The 13,924-nt window shown below is 38.9% G+C and overlaps 2 protein-coding genes across 6 annotated transcripts in view; one reads left to right on the forward strand and one right to left on the reverse strand.

Moving 5' to 3' along the window:
* The window catches only part of LOC140896185 (uncharacterized), a 41,831-nt gene extending 34,253 nt beyond the window's left edge, over positions 1-7,578 (forward strand). For 3 of the 4 annotated variants that reach the window (XM_073307532.1, XM_073307546.1, XM_073307557.1), the window contains one exon: positions 240-7,578. In XM_073307532.1, the coding sequence (XP_073163633.1) occupies positions 240-437 (198 nt within the window). In that variant the 3' untranslated portion in view covers positions 438-7,578. The remainder of the gene's footprint in view (positions 1-239) is intronic. The other variant, XR_012154460.1, reaches the window with a different exon arrangement.
* The window catches only part of DCBLD2 (discoidin, CUB and LCCL domain containing 2), a 65,544-nt gene continuing 52,578 nt past the window's right edge, over positions 959-13,924 (reverse strand). For both annotated transcript variants that reach the window (XM_073307570.1, XM_073307573.1), the window contains exons 10-15: positions 9,741-9,888; positions 9,158-9,292; positions 7,277-7,370; positions 6,633-6,682; positions 5,329-5,466; positions 959-3,572 (exon numbers count right to left, since the gene is read on the reverse strand). In XM_073307570.1, the coding sequence (XP_073163671.1) occupies positions 3,145-3,572; positions 5,329-5,466; positions 6,633-6,682; positions 7,277-7,370; positions 9,158-9,292; positions 9,741-9,888 (993 nt within the window). In that variant the 3' untranslated portion in view covers positions 959-3,144. The remainder of the gene's footprint in view (positions 3,573-5,328; positions 5,467-6,632; positions 6,683-7,276; positions 7,371-9,157; positions 9,293-9,740; positions 9,889-13,924) is intronic.

Below are 13,924 nucleotides of genomic sequence, written 5' to 3' on the forward strand. Positions count from 1 at the left end.
GTTAACTTTGAGGATGATTGCTTTGGAGTGGCAGAAGGCTCTGGCTTGAGACTAGGTTGTAGGATTACTAATATTAGCATCCTGGACCAGTTGTCTCACTTCACAAAGGAAACCCTCTGATTAACTGTCAAATTACCTTGGTTACTAGTGCTTAAGTATGAGTCATGTCTGCTCCCTGAGAGAAGGCTCTGAAATGAGGCAAATAGACTCTGCACATCTAATATGTATTCTCCTTTTAGGAACACCTGCGTAATACAAGAGCTGAAATAGAGAAGTGGCACATGTTGAAAGAGAAGACACCTGTTTCTCAGCCACTGGAGAATGCCCAAGATTCTGACAATGATTATCTTAAGAGAAGACTTAACAGAATCTTGCGAAGAACAGATATCTTTTTAGAAAGGGAAAAAATAATTGAAAGACTTAATCTTTCGCAATGAGTATGCCCTGGAGTTTTCTAAATTGTGTGAACAAATATGCTGCCAGAATCGTGAGGCTAAAATTTGTGTATGTGTTTTCAATCACAATGTAAATACAGGTTTGTTCTTTTCAAGTAAGGAAACTCTAAGCTACTCCAACCCATTAGGAATTTTGCACACTGGAAGGAATTGCTTAAGGTCAGTGTTTATATACATAAAAGAATAATTAGGCCAGGAATTAATTTTAGATAGCAACTATAATAATCCTGGTGTCACAAGCCTTTCCCCTAAATTGTTTTAAAGCAGGATAAATGAAGTTAGTAAAAACAGTTTGTCCCCTGGTCCCAGCCCTCTCTTGTTAAACATATCATGGAAGAACTAGATTCACCAAAAAGTTAATACATGTCCCAATAGCATCCTTGACTCCTACAAAGAATGGAGGAGCTGTAGGCCAGAAATAGACTCCACCCTCAGTCTGCAAGAGATTCTAGTTTTAGACTGTGTAGAACTCTTACACATCCTATAGCAATCATTCCTGAACATGATACATATGTACAATTTATTCAAAATACATAATCTCACTATTTATACAATCTAAAGTCTAGCAATATATACAAATACAGTAACGGCTGAGGTAAGACAGTACATTCTGGGAGAATAGCCAGTTTCATACCAAACAAAAAATATTACAAGGGTTTTTTTGTATCCATTAATCTCTGGTTTTACTGTACATGGGACTATGCATCTTACAGTACAGGCCATTAGCTCAACTTTGGCTTAATATAAACCTTTTAACACAGACATTTCATGCGTAAACCTGGAAAGAAAATTATATTTTGGCTTTTTTCATCACTGTATTGTTCTATAAACAAACTCTTACTGCACTGGAGGGATTTTGCTTCTAGATATTTTTCTACTGAAATTCTGATCTGCCTTAAGTGAATTAATTCAAAGCCACTCATTTATGTGCTATGGCTGGGGTACACATAGACCCTGCTTTTGTACTGCAGCTGGTTACTTTAAAAAAAGTGACAGTTTATGTGCATACATTGCCCTTAGGTAGCGTAACAATTTTTTTTATCCAGAAGAGTAAGTTTGTCAGATACAGAGTCTCCAAATAAATACATTTAGGAAAATACCACAGATGGAATTTTAAACACATTTATGTAATCCTTCCATTAAACAACAGCCTAGTAAGTGAAACTTTTAGCAGAAGGCTGAGACTTAAAATATTCACATTTAGAGACCAATCCCACAAAACTCTAGTTTGCAGGATCAGGCCTTAACACAGTGTACGTAATTCCAAAATCACAAATGTGATTAGTACCAGGAGAAAAATAAGTTATGTATCACATTGTTGTAAAAACTAAATATCAAGGCAGAGTAAATTTGCAGCAAGAATGGGATTGGTACAGTCATCAAATTATATTTAGTTGTTATACAGGCCTTGGACAATCAACAAGGCTCATCTGTCAACAGAAAAGTCCATAAAACTGGGCATGCAAGGATATCACATTTATAAATTCTCACAGTGCCATTAGATGGTGCAATTTCACTTTCCCCATTTGTTTAGTGTTTTTTTTTAAACAGCAACCAGAGAAGTTTTCATTTGGCAAGGTTAAACAAGGCTATGGTGCTTTGTAAGTAGACTACTCTCTTAATGTGAAATTCAGCACAGCTTTCCCTGCAGTATTTTTATTTTAGAATTAATCAAGTATATGACGACTCCAATGGGTTATATAGTGGCTTCTAAACAGTTGCACACTTTAAAACAAATCTCAATTAGTTTAAGACTCTGTTCATCTCTAGAATGAAGGGTAAAAATAACCATCAGTCTAGAGGACCAAATGCACCTACAATACCCTGAAATGTTTGTGCACAAGCTTTAAACCTGTCCCTTAAAAAGCTCTCAGCAGTACTTGCCTACTCATTAAAACCAGTACAAGTGTTTAAAAAAAGTCACTCTCTTCTCTCAAAGAATGACCAAGTTGCCAGCCACATTGGGAACCTCAGAGGATTATTCAGTAGTCTCACTTAAACTCCCAAGTAACTATTGTTAAGAACACTGATCATACTAGTCTGTTTGACTGTACAGAGAAATTATCCCTAGAAAAGATCAGGGGTGAGGTCCTGTGGCCAGACTAGGTGATCTGGATGGTGGGGTTTTTTAAAGGAAGCTAAAAAAAGTAGAAAAATTAACTCTGGAGTGGTGATCCTGCTTCCAATGAAGTCACTGGGAGTTTTGTCCTAGGGTTCAGTTACAGCAGTCCCAGAAACATTAAGCGTTTTTGAAGTTCTCTGGGGGGAAAGCTAGATGTTGGGTGCAACTGAGGGCTTGAATCTCTTACTGTTTCTGAAATTCACATGTACCTTCAGCAAGGTCTAAATTATTGGCTCTCAGGCTATAGAAATGTATCATTCCTCTCCATGCACCATGACAATCTTTCCGCTGACTATCAATCTCTGAAGTTCATCTTAGGGAGCTCCTCTGTCTGATGTACAGTAGTAAACTGGGTGTCCATGATTTCTGAACAGCAAGTACATCATATGTATATACCCTCAAAGAAATGGCAGGATCGTTAGTTTCCTGGACCTCCGCTATCACATTTTTGTGCAACTCCATGTTACAGCAACTTACAATACAAAAAAAATTGAATGGGATTCAAAACAGCCATTTTAAGAACTCACATTTGCTACCTCCTAGCTCATTCATGACTTACCTCAGTTCTCAACTTCCTGTGAAATGTGGCATGCTCTGTGGTACCTGATACACCAGTTCAACTGAGGAACCCGGTCCAGGCATCCCCTTTGGTGTATCATACAGTGCATGTGCAGATGATGAGCTATCTGTCCTAGCTAAGAGTTTATTGCAAGTTCCTACTGTGGGAGGGGCTTGGTTCGCTGTAGTCTTGAAAGTAGAAATAGAAGAGACACCAAGAGGTGCAGTGGGATGACCTGACATGTCCATGATTATTGGGGTTGCATATTCTGGTCCAGTGACAGGTAATGGTTCAGCGTAAGCATGATAAACTTCTTGTACAGGTGAGTTGTAAGGATCCACATCAGCATAGCTTGCTTCTTTTCCTTCTTCTGGTTTAAAGGTTGATCTCTGATGAAGTGTGCCAACGATTCCCCCTACCAGTGGTTGAGCATACTCTGTGCAATGTCCCAAAAAAGAAAATTTTACAGATGGGAAAATTTTTTACTCTAATATGGTGGCATTGTGTTAAAAAGAGAAGCCCTCATAAGGGACATTAGAATTACCACATGGCATCAAGCCAATGGTCCATCTAGTCCAGTATCTTTTCTCTGCCAGTGCCAAATATTTCAGAGGAAGGTGCAAGAAACCCAGGAGTAGACCATTATTTGAGTCAATACCTATAATTAAGCTTGACAGACACTTCAATTGCTTGGGCTGAAAATTTACCATGCTGCCTGTCTGCCCAGCAGATCGGAGTTTCAGTGAAAACTGTTTAGCTGTTTCCAATACCCAGATGACAAGGAGCCTCGGGGTGAGAGACTAAGATGGGAACATAGGCAGAAGGGTCTGTGCACACTACAGAACCTGGAATTAAACCCAGGATTCCCAAATATCTACGTTCCTCTGATGTCAGCAAATAGCTGTGAAACCCACCTCACTCATTCTCCTCTAGGGCTGGTCCACAAAGAGGAGGGAACCTTCTACTGTTAACAGTCACTCTGTTTAGTAGGGGTTCCAATCCTGCTGTTAAAGGGGTTAATATGATTCCACAAGATGGAATTTGTTTTTTCAGTTTGCCTATTGTAACAAAGTTCCTCCTCTGCCTTGGCAGGTCCTGTGCTTTCTGGTGGATTTGCTCACCTCAGAGGTTCACAGCTGCCCTCATCACTGGCCAGCATGGGGAAAACGAAGAACAATTTCTGTTGTCCCACCTAGTGGGTTGGGGACAGGCCAGATCCCTTTCCAAATTAGACCTTCCCTTCTGGTGTTGCTCACAGACCAGGTCAGTTCCTCCTGTGTCCAATCAGGAATTGAGGGGGATGGGGGGAACCCGGGCCCGCCCTCTACACCAGGTTCCAGCTCAGGGCCCTGTGGCTAACGGCTGTCTCCTGTATCAGCTGCGTGACAGCTACAACTCCCTGGGCTGCTTCCCCCCAGCACCTTTATCCTCACTGCAGGATCTTCCTCCTGAAGCCTGATAACACTTGTCCTCCAGCAACAGCATGCCCTCAACTAACTGAAATGAGGTCCTTTTTAAACCAGGTGTCCTGATTAGTCTGCCAGCGATGACTGATTCTAGTAAATTCTTAATTGGTTCTAGCAGGTTCCTGATTCACTCAGGGAACAGAAAACTAGTCATCCAGTGGCCACTATGTTTGCCTTCTATCAGACTGCAGTACCCTGGTGCTGCTTTAGTGAAGATGCTACAACTCTGACAGGAGGGCTTCTCTCCCATCAGTGTAGTTAATCCACCTCCGTAAGAGGCGGTAGCTATGTTGAGGAGAGAAGCTCTCCCCTCAACATAGTACTATCTACACCAGCAATTAGGTCAGTATAAATGCATCGCACAGGGGTGTGTATTTTTCACACCCCTAAGTGACATAGTTATACAAGTTTATAGTGTAGACCTGACCTTAGGAAGTTACACACAACACTAAGGTTGCAAAATCAAACACTCAAAAATTAGGATATGCCAGAATTAAGGTTGCCTGTGGAACCTTTATAATCTGAATAACTATGAGAAGACAGAACAGGTAGAGAGGAAAGGAGAAATATACCAAAGTCAAGTCTTTTGCTCGCTCTCGCTCTCTCTCCAGCACAAACAATAGGAGATGAGGGGTAAAACCAGATTTCAGCTATAGCAAATGCATGCAGTATAAATCATTTCACACATTAAGCCAAAATACATGGTCCACAACAAAAAACAGGTACCTGCAGACTCAGTCTGTAAGATCGTTGGGACTTCTCTTGGTCTCAGGTGACTAACTTCACTGTTGCTATAGCGAACAGGGGTTTCTTCATGCTCTGCTGACTTGGCAGGGAGAAACTGCTTCATGCCTTTCCACCACCCTTCAAGATTTTAGAAATAAAAGATGTAAGAACTTAAAGTCAGTGGTAATTCATTCATGTAAGTTACTAAAGATGCTAAAAGTATCACACACCTTTCTTAGTCTCTGTGAAAACAGCTTGCCTTTGCTTTGCCCCGCCCCCCCGGAAAAGAAAGGTCAACAAATTAGTTATTACTATTCACAGAACACCTGGAGCTTATAGGATACTTTACCAGACCATCATAAAATTACATTTAATACATTGTTGAAGTTACTGATGTCCAACAAATCTGTCTGACAAAAGGCAGGAGGCTCAGTAATAAGGCTTCCACTCCATTTTTAACTGATATCATTTCCAAAGCAACAGGGACAGAATGAAGAATCTAGCCCTGAATTTCTGTGTTACCACCATTGCTGGTCCTAGTACACAGATGTAAGCATTTCAGTAAATAAATTATTTTTAGGTTCAAAATACAGCATGGAAAATATTACAGAGGCCAAAATTCTTGTGTTGAACAGTGAGCATTCTTAGTGAATAAGGAGCCCCGTGTATTAGCACTCCTAGGCTATAGATTTTAACTCCACCCTTCCCTGCCCCTTAAAACAAGGTGGGTGTTTGTGTGTCACAAGAGTGTGTGTTAAATTGAGGATTTTCACAAGGTGAAAAATCACAAGAAGCTAATCAGATATAATATTATAGGCATGGAAGGTTGAGAAAATCTCATGCACTTAAAAGAGCAATGGGGAAATAGAAAATAAAGTTCACAAGCATACTAAAGTGTTTTCAGTACTAAAAAAATCCTACAAAAGTTCATCAATATTCAGAACTCTCAGGATATCCGATTATATAAAAATTATTGCTCAAAATGAGATTCCTTGTTCTGTTTCTCTTGTTTAAATGGAAAGATTCCAACCTTTCCTGTCTAGAATTTCAAGTCAGTATTACAAGGTTCTGAGTGGAGGTCTAATAGTATACTTTGGGAAAAAAAGAGTCTTCCTATTTTTGAAGCCAACGTACAGAAATAAAAGTTACAAGTCTGAATGGAAGAGGAATTCAGTACCACTGTGTTACAACAAGCTGGTAAAGATGAAGTTACAGATAGTATCATTGTTTAAAATGCATGTTTTAAACACTAATGCTCATTAAGGCTGACACTGAGTCCAGAGACTTTGTCACCATTTTGTTACCTGCGCGATCCCAGTAAGGTAAGTCATATGTTCCTTCAGCTTTTTTCTTTCTGGAAAAAAATAAAAAGTTGGACACATTTAGCTACCATATTCAAATGTAAAAACACATTAATACTGATTTAGCAAACATTTTGCTTCAGAAGAAAAATCCTGACAAGTTATAGCACTGAAATGTGTACAGACTAGTGATGATTTCTATTATAAATCCTGATAGCTGGTGGTCGTTAGAGGATATGAAGCTGCAACTTTCCAATTTCAGCACCTCCTCAACTGGTCAACATGAAAGGAGACCGCTGGGTCATGTATTAGGCTGGATCCCTTTGAATTGACTGGGGAGAGAAGGCCTTGACCATGCCCTTGGCTGTAGCTGGTGCTCGAGGTTCAAAATATAATCCCCCACAAACTAGTGTCTCCTAAAATTTCAGGAAAGAACTCTGTAGAATACAGCAAACCTTCATAATGCTAGCCAATAAAATATGGAATCTTCAGAATGCAGAACATTTCCTCTTCGTATATGAATGAACTAATAAATCCATTCTGGAAAGGGTTTAACTACAGTTTCCATACTTACATATGCAGTGTATTTCATACCTACATGTTAAATTAAAATACTTTACATGAGTGCTAATCATCCATTAATTTACCGGTTTCTCCAGTGCCATGCACACACTAAGATCAGAATGAGAGTAGTGAAGACCATCACCAATACTGGAACTAGGACTGCTGCCAGTGCCACATCTGAAATCCATTAAACAAAAGTGGTGTAGGACAGAATAACTTTTTGCACATCCATTTTTAGTTCACAAGTTCTTTACGGAAGACACCATAATTTTTTATGTGTTTGTACAGTGCCTAGCACAATGGGGTCCTGACCAGGCTGGCCTCTAGGTGCTACCTTAAATGTAAATGTTAAATAATAATAAATTTAACACCCAATTTTTCCACATATATGTACAATCAGTAGTTTTTCCAAGCTACTATATCAGAGTCAGAAGATTTCTTATTATTTGTATATGAAAAAACAGTTCAAATTACAATTTGCCTGAATATCAACCTAAAGAAAATTAGAACAGCACGGGAACACAGACTTCTGAACTTAGCACTTAAAATTGACTTGAAGGTGTCAACGACATTTAAACAGTATTCGTATATCATTTGGCAGCAGCCTACTCTTTGGACTACTGTCCCAACTGCCCTTCCTCACTGCCTGCACTTTTAGTGCTCTTACTTACTTTTGACAATTTTCTTGGCTAAAAATCAATCAAAGCGATGAGGTTTCATACCAGCATGGATGTTTCATGGAAGAAATTAATGGCATTAATGTAAAATATTAGAACTCATCACTTTTTGACAATAGGTAACAAATGGCTGAAATTCAATAAGACAGACACTGATGTCTTTTTGGTGAACTCACTCAGATGGAAAGTTCAAATCTGGAATTTTTCTTTCTTGTGACAGTGGCCTTGAATGAAGAGGTGTACCCAATTTCAAAATTCTAGCTCAAAAGGGCACCTGAATATTTAAGAATGCCCATACTGGGTCAGACCAATGATCCATTTAGCTTAGGATCCTGTCTTCCAGTGCCACATGCTTCAGAGGGAATAAACAGAAGAGAGCAATTATTGAGTGACCCATCCACTATCGTCCAGTCCCAGCTTCTAGCACTCAGAGATTTATAAACGCCCAGAGCATGGAGTTGTCCCCGTGACCATCTTGGCAAAGAGCCATCGATGGGCCCATCCTCCATGAACGTATCTAATTTTTTTTTTAACCCAATTATAGTTTTGGCCTTCACACCATTCCCTGGTAACGAGTTCCACAGGTTGCCTGTGTGTTGTGTGAAGAAATAGTTGATTTTGTTTTAAACCTGATGCCTATTAATTTCATTGGGTGACCTCTAGTTCTTGTGTTATGTGAAGGATTAAATAATACTTCCCTATTTATTTTCTCCACACCGTTCATGATTTTATAGACCTATATCAAATCCTCCTTGGTCATCTCTTTTCTAAGCTGGAATGTCCCAGTCTTTTTAATCTTTCAGATAGAAGCTGTTCCAAAGGATTTGTACATTTGCATATCTGAGGGCAGAATGTAGCTATAAATCGTTACCCATCGTATGGGGCTCTACTGTAGTAATATAAATATTTAAAAAGGAAAAGTGAGTGTGATAGGATTTGTTATAGCAGGTATAAGTTCAGCGCACCATAAAGGGCAGAAAGTAAATCCAAAATAATTTACATTTAGATAAACTATGTTGGCATAAGAGAGACAAGTGGGTGAGGTAATAGCTTTTATTGGACCAACTTCTGTTGAGATGAGCTTTCGAGCGACACAGAGGAAAAGTTCTGTGATGCTTGAAAGCTTGTCTCTCACCAAAAGAAGTTGGTCCAAAAAAAGGTAACGTTTCGCACACCTTGTCTCTAATATCATGGAACCAACAACATTGCAAACACCAGTGAAAGATATGTTAACATAAGACCTATTACTACAGTTCTCAAACACTATCACCACTTAAGTGTTGATACCTTTGGTTACAGTTGGAGTCACAGTGGTGTTTTTGATCTCAGGAGTGGAGGTTGTTTTGTCAGTCTGCAGGGAGAAGTCGTTGCTACTTTGTGGTGGTGGTGGTGGCGGTGGCATGGTAAGTTTTGGAGCCCGACCTGGATAAAGATATTTAGGAAAAAAGTTTACCCAATCATGGTGCTGGTTTAAGTTGAACAAGCTCCCTTCATATGAAAGGAAAACATGGCCAGTTTACCAAAGGACTCATTCATTTTGTTCAGTCAGAAAAGGACATGAGCTCATGAAAAGTAAAAGCCAATTGCTAATATCTTTGATACAAGGAGCTTATCCATGGAGCACTTCAAGTAGGTATTTTCCAAGTTACATAAGTCTCAGAATATTTTGAGTGTCAATTAAACTAGAAAATATTAGTCCAGTGGACATTACAGGAAGATGAGATTTTTCTGATCCTCCTCAAAAATATTTTAGAGAAAAAACATTTTGTCATGATTTCTGATGGAAAACAAAGCCAGAAGTTAAATTAGGTGATATCTACAAACATATTCCAGTGTTTTACAGTGACTGAGGCATTTTTAATGGTCTTACCTATATTAAACTGACATCCTAGCAGTTCCACTTTCATTGCAATTTTCTGATGCCATTTTAATGGGTTAACCCTAACAAAACGTGCAATAATAGGTGGAATGAAATTATTGCGAACTTCCTGGTAATACTCAGTGTTTCCTTGAAATATCTAGAAAAAGAAAAAGACATTCAAACTGAATTATTAGCTCCTACAACGTATGCTATACCAATTCATTGCTAACTATGCCGTATTTAACAACTTCAATTAACCAAATAAGCAGTACACTGCATTGTGTAATTAGGACCTACTACCTGTTTCCCAGAACAGTGCTGCTGACAAGCGTCTCAAAGAGAAAGGGTGACTAACTGCAGAGAAGTATGAACCAAAACCTCAGCATCTTACCTCAAGAGTAGACAAGTAGAAAGAACTTTAGTGCCCATCACCTACCTCATTTCCAGTACCGTTGTCTCAGAATAAAATCTGCCAGCTATCATGACATTACTCCATTGTCATTTTATGTATAACACCTATGGCAAGAGTCTAATCTTACTGATAGATAATTATGCATCTTATATCCATCAGTCTTGTACTTAGACCTCAAATATGGCAGGCAGTTGCAACAACAGAATGCCAAAAAAAACTGTTGATGCCTTTATAATATTTTAGGTTGTCATGTGTATGGATAAAACCTCTACTGAATGGAATTCAAGACCTGCTCAAGTATGTAATCAACATTACACTCTAGTGCTCGTATGGTTGCAGTCTACAGAGGTTGTAAATCTTGATATGAAAACAAAAAGGACTCTGGAATTTTGAAAAACCCACAAAAAGACCTTTAGGAACAATTCCATATATTTGTTCAAGGTAAAAATAGTGCATTATTTTAGTCATGGAATTTTACAGGCCATGAATTATTTTCACATAGAAAAATCAAACAAATGCCAGCTATTACATAGTTACTATCTGACCACCATCACTAAACCTGACACACACTAATGACTTAGAAAGACTACTCTGAACGTGTGCTGGAAAAAGAGAAACCAAATCCAGCGTCTCTGAAGGTACTGAACATGATCACACAAATCTGACCGGAAATTCGGGGGCATGGGTTGGTTGGTCCATACTACAAGGAGGGGATGAGATCCCAATAGAAAGTTATTTCCCTCCTTCCCTTTGCAGTGTAAGCAGGAGGCGGCCTTGAAAAATACTAGTAACTAGACCGTCCTTGGTGAAAAAAAAAATAAATACCTGGGAGCCAAGGTCTATTTGAGCCTGCACTTCCCTGTTGGTATATTAATGAGATATATATGGCAATTTCAACCGACGCAGTTTATCATAAAAAACCCTGAGAGAGCAAGCTTGATTAGGGTTGACAACTGAGTAATCCTGGGAATGGAGGCAACTTCCTCATATTGTCCAGAAATATCTAAAACAAAGACATGGAAACAATACTTTCCATAAGCCCGCTAGAGTCCCTACAGACATACTTTGTTCTATCATTTTTAGAGGATCTGCTGACCCAGCCTGTCACGATCATTTAGGTCAAGGGCAGGGTTTCAAACTTGACCTGCTATTCGATAGGCAGGCAGCACAGTTATCTGGACACAAACATATTGTGTTTTTAGCAACCCGGGTTAGCCAGAAGGTGCACTCTGTGCCAGCTGTCATTTCGTTAGTGCCCGAATGAAGAGTGAATTACAACAATCAGCTCTAAGTTTAAGAACATCTGATTACTGTGGCCAAGTTTGTGTCTCGCAGGATAGGGTATATTCTGATCAGCTGGCCGTGGAAGAAAGTTTGTCTAGATGCTCTTTCTGGGATCAGTCCAGGACAGCTATGTGGAGCATTATTTTGATGGAGATAAGGCAAGTGCCCCCTATAGTTCTTCAAAGTGTATTCTATCCACAAGCATAACCTCTGCCTTTCCCAGAAGCCAATCTCATCAAGGTTCTGAGATAGCTAGAGAAGGACATCGTTTGCATTTGAATCACGGGAAATGTATCTATGTATTGTTTGCATTTTCTTTCTGCCAGCATTAGAGACGTGTTAGAGACAAAGCAAAATTGAGATTAAAACCTTGTGGCACCTCAATGCACAAGGGCCTTCGTTACTGCAGCGTTAGTCTGTTACAACCTTCTAGATGCAGCCCCAAGCTCATGACTGGTATTTTTCATAATCCTCTATTAATCCAAAAGGTGGGAAGGAAAAGATAATGCTAGATCATCACATGGACTTTTAGCTCCATCTACAGGAAAAAGGCAGCAGACAGCTAATTTCCTATTGAAAGTCAAAACACCTGCCCTTTTACCATCAATAAATCAAGAAAGAAAACAAAAATTCCTACCAGTTCCTCCATTCTTCCTTTAATTAAGATTACTTATACAATATCACAAGTTTATCTACTGTAAATTGGATATGATTAACATAAGATCTCTAGTTCAGGAACTTATATGTCACTAAATATTTACGTAAAAGGATGGAGTGCAGTTTGCAGTGGATTAAAAAGTGCTTGAATAGAAGTCATTGCCAGCCTCCCACTGCAAGAGCACTTACCCCAAACTTCCTCATTCGCGCATTGCTCAGATACGCATATGCCAATACAATCTTTGCTTTTATACAAAAATCTAATCACAGAGAGAAAATTATGGTAAGGGTACAGTCATCTTATAATGCACAATAGAGTCTTATACACATATTCTGGTCAACTGCAAGTTTTGCACTTCTTTACATGGGACAGAATAGAGTCTAGGTAAAGCCAAATCCCCTATAAAGCATAGCATTGTATTCTCTGCCAGACTATGGATCAACGCAAGCTCTTTCAGACAGGGACAGTCTTTTTGTTGTGTACCTAATAGGATGAGGTCCTGGTCTGTGAAGGGAGTTCCTACGCTAGTGGTTCTCAAATGAGTTTTTACTGTGGCCAAATGTGTGGTCACAACATATTCATAGTGGCCACAGTTTTGAACATTAAAATATAGAAGGGATAATCTAGTCACTTGGTTATTTGAAAGAGTCATGTAGATAAAACAATATATCTTTTCAGTATAAAGAATAATATGTACTATTAATACCACAAGTTACACGGTTTTTACTAGCTATATTACTATCTATAACTAACAATTTTTTAAAAAGTTTGTAACAAACTATCTCACTTTTTTGTAGCCAAATAGTTGTAAATATGAACTTTTTTAATTTCAAAAGGTTCTTGAAAGGGAACTGATCATGACTCCTCTCTTCCAGTACTAGTCAGAGTGCAGCCTCTGGGCTTTTGTCAGTAAGATTGTTTCTGTATTTGCTCTTCACAAAATAAAGTGCCCTGAATGCACACTCATGTATAACAGTTGTTGGAAATGTGTTTAGCATCACTATAGCCACATACACAGGTTCTTTGAAGTGATCTGAATGCTTTGCACACCAAAACTTGTCAAGCTCTGACACACAGGGATCACAGAGAGGGCGCTTCAGTTGTTCATCTCTATGGAATTCACAGAGGCAGCAGCCCTACTACAGTACAGTGAAATGCTGCTGGGCCAACCGTGGGCTTTGGTGGCTGCTGCAGGGAGCAGAGTAGTGGTGGCAGCAGGCAATTTGGGAAAAGAGCTCCAAGACGGCCACATTTGAGAATCACTGTCCTAGGCACTACAGTAATACAGATACAGTGAGAGACAAGTGCAGGTTAATTTTTAAAATGCACACTGTGATGTATGCAATGGTGGAGTTATGACTGCATACTATCATAGCACCAGATGATATTATAGTGATAGGCAATATCAGAAATGTCTAAGATGCTTCCATGGCAGAAAAGTAATGTGTTAAAAAAAACATACAAAGGAATTACTCCTACTTCTGTAGATTCACACCCAGATCAGTGATTGTTATAGCACCATAAAGGAAGAGTTACAAAAATGCAGCAACAAACACTGTGTATCACACATCTAGTTTTGGGTCTAAACAAGCAAGAATCTGAGCGGAAATTCTAATTTCAAATTTATGTCATATATAAGATTATAGATATCACATACTTCCACAACTAACACTAAGTTAAAACTAGGGCTTTCGATTAATCGCAGTTAATTCACGTGATTAACTCAAGAAAATCAATCACAATTAATAGCAGTTTTAATTGCACTGTTAAACAGTAGAATACCAATTGAAATTAAATATTTTTGGATGTTTTTCTACATTTTCAAATATGTTTATTTCA

Source organism: Lepidochelys kempii, chromosome 1, assembly GCF_965140265.1.
Source record: "Lepidochelys kempii isolate rLepKem1 chromosome 1, rLepKem1.hap2, whole genome shotgun sequence".
In the NCBI taxonomy this organism is placed as follows: Eukaryota; Metazoa; Chordata; order Testudines; family Cheloniidae; genus Lepidochelys; species Lepidochelys kempii.